This window comes from Charadrius vociferus, unplaced genomic scaffold, assembly GCF_000708025.1.
Source record: "Charadrius vociferus isolate BGI_N301 unplaced genomic scaffold, ASM70802v2 scaffold623, whole genome shotgun sequence".
Lineage (NCBI taxonomy): Eukaryota > Metazoa > Chordata > Aves > Charadriiformes > Charadriidae > Charadrius > Charadrius vociferus.
In genome coordinates, this window is record NW_009647679.1 from 441,499 (window position 1) to 449,784 (window position 8,286).

The 8,286-nt window shown below is 40.0% G+C and overlaps 1 protein-coding gene across 1 annotated transcript; it reads left to right on the forward strand.

The window, feature by feature from the left end:
* Nucleotides 1–2,738: 2,738 nt before the first annotated feature.
* Nucleotides 2,739–8,080, forward strand: FAM96A (family with sequence similarity 96, member A). Its single transcript, XM_009881162.1, has 5 exons — nt 2,739–2,757; nt 3,054–3,218; nt 4,955–5,004; nt 6,783–6,828; nt 7,635–8,080. Exons 1-5 carry the CDS (start codon nt 2,739–2,741, stop codon nt 7,730–7,732), a joined length of 378 nt encoding a protein of 125 aa, XP_009879464.1. The 3' UTR covers nt 7,733–8,080.
* The last annotated feature ends 206 nt before the right edge of the window (nt 8,081–8,286 follow it).

Below are 8,286 nucleotides of genomic sequence, written 5' to 3' on the forward strand. Positions count from 1 at the left end.
CTGGAGGGGTGGGTGCTCCTGCCGCTTCCCAGCTCCCAGCGGGAGGGAAGGGGCCGGGGCGCTGCTGGGGTCGCTCAGCCCCCGCGCCGGCGGAGGTACCGTCGTGTTTCATCACCTTAGGCGGGAGAGGAGCTGGACACACCTGGAAAGGCAAGTCGTTCCGGAAAGGTCAGCCGGGCAGTCCAGCAAAAGGGAGATTTCTGGTACTGAATCACTGAGGTTTTTGTAAAATATGGAGAGATTTCAGCTCTGGAAGTGCTGCACGAAGGATCTTAGAGGATTCCCAAAACGCTGCCAAGCTTCAAGGCGCTGCTATTTTGTAGGCAGTCAGGAGTAGCGTGAGGATCTTGTGCAGCACTGTACAGTTTCATAGAAAAAGAATAAAAGAGGAAAACAATGTAAAACAAACTCAATTTTAAAACTTGAGTGTTGTTTTAAGCATAGGTACTTTAAAACGTTAGTGCTTGTAAGTAGTAAGTTAGGTTACGAACCTTAGGCATGTAAGTAGTCCTCTTGATTTCAGTTCATCTGTAGGGTTATGCTTGTGCAGGATCTTTGCGGAACTAAAGCATCTGTCTGTGTAAAATTTAGATTTAAAAGACCAGAGACATCCATGAAGTACTGCTGAACTAAATCAGCTTTACTGTTCCTCTCACTGCTTGGTGACGTAACTAATTTCTTCTTTATGTGTGCCTTTTCACATAGAAAGAGGATAAAATTTAAAAATAGAGGAAGAAATGTATCAGAAATTACAAGGAAATGAGATAATGAAGATAATTCTGTTGTATGTGTATATGAAGTCGTTTCACTTGGACTAGATGATCATTGTAGGTCTCTTCCAGCTGAACTATTCTATTCTTATGGATAAAACACCACAAGTCATTCCAGTGAGAATTCCCCCGCTTAAAATCAAGTGGGGTTAGATGTTGCAGGATCAAAAACTTTTTCTTTAAGTAGCCTTTCTGTTTTCATTGGGGTGGTTTGTTTGGCTAGACTTACGCAGTTGTCTAAAACTTCAAGCGAGAAGTGATACTAGAGGCAGAACAATGGAAAAAAGGGTAAAAATACCTTTTAGCCATCTGACAACTGAGGCTATTAATCTGTTTGCTCGAAAACATTCTAAGAAAGCTAGACAGCTTGTTTGCTTTTTACCATCATGATTCTTAATGTAATTGAGGGGACGTTTATCAATTCTTTGGGAACGTGGAACAAATAGCGTTGTGGCATTTACTGTGCCTTCTAAGTTTGCAGTTCAGCAGCATCGCATCCTTATGATTTGGATAGAGGAACAGGCTGGGGGCTTCAGAATGGTTCGAGCAATTATCTGCTTCCCTGGAAATTAGAGAATGGGGCTCAGTTCTCTCATTCATCCCAAATTTTGTTTTATGGTATGATTGATGACACCTTACTTTGGACAGCAAGTGCTTCCCAGCCGTGCTGAAAGGGTTACCTAGGTTTCGAGAGCAATTCAAGTAGGAGGGCGAGAGCTTCGGAGAAGGTGAGGTGAGCACCAGGAGTGAAAGCTTGTACAACTGTACAAATATAAGTCTTTTCCTCCCTCACAGGTGAGAGACTTTAGGGTATGCCTGCACGGATGGAGTCCAGACAGACATGAACTACCGTTCCTGCCCGCTGGCTGCCTGCTTCCTTCCTGCCTGGCAATAATATAGCAGTATTAGTGCCGAGTTGTACTACGCCCATGATCCCTGCTGAGAGGCTGGGCCCATCAGCTTCGTGGCAGGAACGCACTGAAAGCAGCTTTGCAGCTCCCCAGTTGAGAGCTGGGTGGGTCTGTCTGTACCTGAAGATATAGACTGAAGTAACTTGCCATCCTGAAGGCTGGTGTCATTTTGCTTTCGCAATACAGTTAGCTGCTGTAGTAGAGCTATTGGTAGGGCTAGACTAAAAAGAAAATCACTTCAGCTAGCTAAAAATATCTTCCCTTTCTTTTTTTTTCCACCTGTTTTTTTAAACTGATCTTAACCTGTATCCCTTTAGTTAACTTTTTTGTACCAGACATGCTCGTACCCGTACTGGCAAAGGGGAAACAGCTGTATACAAGGCAGAAGAGAGTGAGAGGTGACAGCTGGGAACTTCCGAGGTTTGGCTTCCACTGTCAAAATTGCTATCTCTTCAAGTTGTGCCGTGTACACGGCACAGATGTGAATAGGCGAGAGGTCTCACGGCCTTGCCTTCTATGCTGCATTACTCAGCAAACGCATTGAAATGCAGAGACTTATTTTTTCGGGCTCTTAGGTAATTTACTGAATTCATGTACTCTCTTGTGCATTATTTTTTGGTGTCCTATAATCAAATATTGTAGCTTTTATTGAATATTACTTTAAAATCTTTTGCTCTATGGAAAAGCAACAATAAATGTACTTCCGTATCATTGTACGATGAAACAGAATTAAGCTAATCCAGAACACATTGCTTCTCTAAAGGCATTGCTGCTTGTCATTTCTATACAGGTATATTAAACCTAGTTGATCCCCACATTTTACAAGCTGAGGAAGTCACCACTGATATAGATAAATATGAATTAGTGCATCATTTTTGTACTGGCTTTCCTTAAGATGTCTTCAAAAATCTTACCTGTGAGGCCCAGCCTGGGAAGTGGAGAGAAGATGAGAAGGAAATCTGACTTGTCTTAAGTTAGATTTTGAAAAAGCTGAAAGGCCAGCAAACCTCTCTGAAATACTGTCTCTATCTGTATCTTTTAGATAGGCTAATACTATATGACCTGTAGTTCTGAAGGTAATACATATCCTGTAATAGGCATGCTTTGATTTCTATTTATTATAATGGGACTGTAAAAATGATAGCAAGTTGAGAACTGGAATGTGAAAAATATGTGTACAGTGAACAACAAACGCCTCCATTTGCCCAGTTCTGAAGCAACTCACGACGTAATGTGTCACTGATGTTTACAGCTCTGTCTTTTCTGAAGAGGAGCAAAACAAACAATGCTGGGAAGATGGTGTCTAATAAAATTACCTTTTATTAAATTCAGGAAAGCTGCTTTATTGTCGGTCGCTTGTCTTCTCTTTTAGATATAATCCGTACTATCCGAGACCCGGAGAAGCCTAATACTTTAGAAGAACTGGAAGTGGTAACGGAAAGCTGTGTTGAAGTGCAAGAGATAGGTGAAGATGAGTATCTGGTTATCATCAGGTTTACACCAACAGTACCTCATTGCTCTTTGGCTACTCTCATTGGTAAGATTTCTGTCTCCTTAAATCTGTAACAATGAGCGTAAAGTTAATTTTAAGTTGTCTGAATAACATCAGTCTTTGTTAAAGTTCAGTATGGCTTTGCCAGCAGTTTGACCAGGAATTTCGTCTTAAGAACCCTACTAGTGATGCAAACAAACAAAAGCCAAAAGAAATGTGGGGACATCCATCTGTTTTTATCAAGTTAGGGAAACTTCAAAGACAAGCTCTCAAAAATCTACTGGGAAGTAATATGGAATTCCTTCTTTATATTCTCCAAATTATTTTAGTAAAGTTAAATTGAAAATTTGTCAGGTATTAAATAAAAAAAAAAATAAGGTAAAACTTTGTAATTGTTTCCCTTATCTTTCCCTTACCTTGTGGGCTGTTCTCCATTGCCACACGTGCAAAGAACCCCACATGCAATCCAAGATTTTAAAAAAAAAAAAAAAAAAAAAAAAAAATCTGGACTGTTAGGAATTTGAAAGCAATTAAGTTGAATGAGAATGTACACTGCTTATTTTGCTTTTTTTCTTCCTTATTATTTGTGGCGAGATCAAATCTGAAAAGCCACATCTGAGATCTCTGAAATGATTTGTTTCAACGTGCCAAGGTTAGCAACTCTTACCGTTATATATCAATACTAAGATTTCTAAGTGTATTTTAAATATATAAGGGAAAATAAGTCTTTAGTTTAATGAAGAAGTACATGTATTTATGCCCAAATAAACTCTTGCAGCTTTACGCAGAGAGTAAATTCTAGGTAGTAAAGCATTAGCATGCCAAAGAGTAATAACTTATTTGCAGTTTGACCCTGTTAGGAATGTGAGTGGGTTAAGGCTCAGACCTGAGCATCGGTGATGTACATGTCAAATCTTAAATTTCATGCAAATCACGTTCTCAGCACTTAAATGTCAATCAGGTCTTTGATGTCTGCTTGATGTTGCAGTCGTTATCCGTATTGCGTGACCCCTGGAGCACAGTTCCTCGTGCTGTTACAGGGAAGGGTTATGGTAACTGTTTTAAATAATTGGGTAGTATATGTAAGAACGTAGGCAGTAAACAGGTTTGGTCGTTTTTTTTCCAAAATTCCTTATCTGTACGGAGTACTCTAAGCTGGTAGTTCTTTTTGGGAATGTTTGCTGTTGCCACTGGCTCAGCCTGAGGACAAACTGGGGCTGCCAGGCCCTGTGGGGAAACTGTAATGGACTCGTGGCAGAGGTGTCCCCAAACTTGGGTCTCGCTCCCAAAGGTGAACCACAGCACTCCTCTGTACGTTAGGTGTTAAATAGGGACATTATGAGCTTGAATTGCCCCTGAGTCATTGGAGGCTTGTGGTCTTCAAGCGATTTATGTTGGATTTTTTTAATAAGTGTTAGAAAACAAACCAAGCGTTCTTCTCAGTACGGGTGCAGCCACAGTGAGAGCTGGGAAGCTCTATCAAAAAAATAGAAGAAAGCTGGAAGTGGAGAACTTTGTCGGTATTTAGCGTTTCTAGGAGGTGTGTAGAGACCAGAGACGTCCTACGCTTGTAAGGCAGGTGTGGGCTTAACTGAGAAGCTATGTCCAAAGGGCCAAACCACGAGTTATTTAGTCTCCTCTGGCTTCTGCTGCTCAGAATACAGAAGGAGAAGGTTGTCAATTTTGCTGGTGTTTTTTGATTGTTAAATGTGGATTCTCTGAAAATGCACCTCAAACCTTGAATTTTATTAGAAAATCTCTTCTCTCTTTTGTTTAAACAGGCCTTTGTTTAAGAATAAAACTTCAGAGATGTTTGCCTTTTAGACATAAGGTAAAGTATCTGTTCTAGAACTTACTTTAAACGACGTGAATGTATGCCAAGTTCTCTGTAAGAGAGCGTATACTGCAGGATCAAGTAATTTGCAAGCCGTGATTAGGACTGGGGTCTTCTTAAAGCTTGCTGTTTGCCTATGGAGGGAGGGAGTGTTGCAGTAGTGTAGCACCTGAAGGGATCTGTGAATAGCTGTGGCTCTTCCTTTGCTTTACTAAAGACCATTTATTGCTGCCGTTCTGAAATACACTGTGTTTCACGGGATTTCCTCGCCAGCTGTCATTTGGGTTCTTGCTTGGTGGAGGAGAGGGTGTTTTCAAATCCAATGTTACAAGGCATCCAAGTCATACTTTTGCCTTGGTGAAAACAAATTTGGCCTTCTGCAATATTTCAATATACCTAAGTATCATAAATGTAAAATATTAATAGTTACTGACTCCGCTGTACCGTTTGGGATATCTGAGAGTTCTCTCCAGTGGACCAACGCTCTGTGAGTGAGCCCTGAAAGCAAGAGAGCTACCCTGTTTCCAGCTAGAAACCGGTTAAGGAGAGTTCCACTACTTTATGTAGGCGTCACCTAGGAAGGAAATCTTCAGAACAGGTTCATTAGAGTTTAGAAGAACTGCAGAATTCAAAACTGGAACTGCGTTGAGGGAATCTCTCTATGACCTGTGTCTTAGGAACTCTTGTGTAGATGGCACAGGGGCCTGACCTGGTCAATATGCTGTCCCTAGCGGGGGCCAGCCCTGGCTATGCTGCTGGAGTGTAAGAAACTATAGAGGAAATGAAGGGTTAATATATCCTTAAAACTGTTTTGGTCCCACCAGGAACTAAGAGCGGATCCTCAATGACAAACATAGACTTTTCTAGACCTTTGGAAACCTGCCTGAAATAATTTCATTTATAAATTCATTAGCTTAGGATTTCTGGTATTGATTTTTTTTGCTGTGGTTATTTTGTTTTTCTAGTCGCTAGCTTCATCTTTCCAATTAAACAGTGTAAAGTGAGACTCGTATTTCTAGAAAATTACATAGACAGGGATTTGCTATGCTGGGCACATGGTAACAAATAGGTTTAGCTTCAGTGAGATAAGGTAAAAAGCGTAGGATTTGTTTACTTGGTTTTCCTTTGGTACATCAGTTTTATGAGATCTCCCTGCAGTTTAGCGGGGGGGGAGGGTTGTTGTTTTTCCCAGGCCTGTTAAATGTGATTTAGGTCTGGTTAGATTCTAGTCTTATAGTCTGTTCCCATGCAGGAAATGGATACTGCATTACGCTACCGTTTTCAAATAGAATAGTTGTGTTTCTCATTATTGAGCAAGACTGATTAGGAGTACCTTATTAGGAATCTCTTCCCAAGGAAGCGCTTAGCTTGCGAAAGTGGCACTTGCAATTTTGGTGGCTGTTAACCAAATTGTTCCTGGTTTGTGGCCTGCAGAGAACTTGTTGGGAAAGCAGTGCCGATTCTCCGCTCTTTTCCCAGTTGCCTAACGGCAAGTACCTTGTCACAAGAGCAGCTGATGTCGCTGAGGAATGAATGCCTCCACAGTTTTGAAGAAAGATGATTGGGGCCTCTCGGAAATGGGGGAAGAGATTGTCTTGTGATTGTGTTGCAGTGAAGTCTAAGATCAGCTCTTGTCATTGATTTCTGTTGTTTGTGAACAGTTTTAAAAGTATGAATTACATGCGTTGTATGTGTATTGCACAATTTTTTTCTTCCAGTAATGGAAATATTTAACTGTTAATGTGTGCATCTAACATTCACCATCTCTTCTCCAGCTGGAAATCTACATATCCGAAGGTACACATTCCACTGAAGAAGACAGTAAGTAGAGTTTATGAATGAGTGAGACTGTGGTTGTGGTCTTTGAGAAGTCCTTTTCAGAAATGAATACATTGGTAAAGCTTTAAAATGAAACATGTGGCTGAGGCTGTTTCAAAAGCTGCATTGGTACCGTGAACGTCTGCTTCTTGTTGTTGGGTTGTGGGGTTTTTTAAACAAACCAACCCCACAGTTCTTGCAGGTATTGAGTTGTGTTTATAACAAAAGAAGTTGCTACTGTGCGGCTGAATAACTAACATGAAGAACCTCCTGCCTGGTTGATCTCGCTATCTTAACACCATCGTAACAAAAATATATGTTCCTCAGTCAATGTTTAAAATAAATTTTACGGGACATTGAAATTCTTTCAAAGCTATAGCAAATCACTGTCTTAAACAGCTGTTAAAGCCTTTGTCCAGGCAGCGTCCCAGGCTTTTTTGTTCTTCAGCATTGGATAGCTTTGTATGGGAAAAACCGGTTCTTTTCTTTCTTTGAATGACTAGGAATGGAACCTGGAAAACTTGGACTACTGATTTGTCATGAATTTCACACTTGATTTTAAGACATGTCATTAGAGCGTCTTGCGTTCAGAAAAGTCACGAAAATGCTTGGGTTCTGATTAAAAGAAAGCTGACACAATGTGCTGTTACTGTACAGCAGCATTTTCTCAGTCTGAGCTGGGCACTCGCTGGGTTTGGAAAATCATCACTGCAGTCTGATATCTGGCCTTTGTCACGTTACTGATGCAGTATGTGTAAAGTACCGCTGAAAACTGCTTCTGACATTACTTTTCGTGTGATGTTTTGCAGTCAACAAGCAAATCAATGACAAAGAGAGAGTAGCAGCTGCGATGGAGAATCCAAACTTGCGTGAAATTGTGGAGCAGTGTGTTACAGAGCCTGACTAGTAGCTATAATACCCACAGAGTTATCATTTTGATACATTTCTTAAACTATCTTTGTTTAAAAGAGAAAAGAAAATAATAATAATCAAGGCCTTGAGTTTAATACTTGAGTTCTTTTTATCTTCCATATGTTTTTTAAAAGAAATTGTTTATAAGATAGATTTAAATTATGATGATTAGTCTCTAAAATAAAGTGGTGTATAGTGTTAAGAGTTTGTAATTTCTGGTGTCCAGAGAAATATTTTATGATTAAAAACAAAACAACACATATGTATTGCCTTCTGATAGACATTGTGCTATAAATTCAGTTTTGCAAGTTAAATTTCTACATTGTTTCAATTGCTGCACTGTAAAAATAAAACAGATTCTTGTACTGAAGTGCTGCTTTCAGAGTTCAGACATTTTCTTATTTTCTTTTTTCTTTAAGCTTAGGTTTAGCTTTCTGTTAGAGAAGGAAACGTCATTCCGCTCTGTTGTTGACAAACACATTAAAGCTGAAATAAATTCAGAAAAAGAATTTGGAACCAAGGGACTGGACTGGAACAAAATAGATTTTG

Bases quoted from the DNA above. Each gene is read 5' to 3' on its own strand.
- FAM96A (XM_009881162.1), top strand. The intron at 3,219-4,954 runs GTAAGATTTCTG...TTGTTTAAACAG, and splicing joins CTCTTTGGCTACTCTCATTG to GCCTTTGTTTAAGAATAAAA. The intron at 5,005-6,782 runs GTAAAGTATCTG...TCTCTTCTCCAG, and splicing joins GTTTGCCTTTTAGACATAAG to CTGGAAATCTACATATCCGA.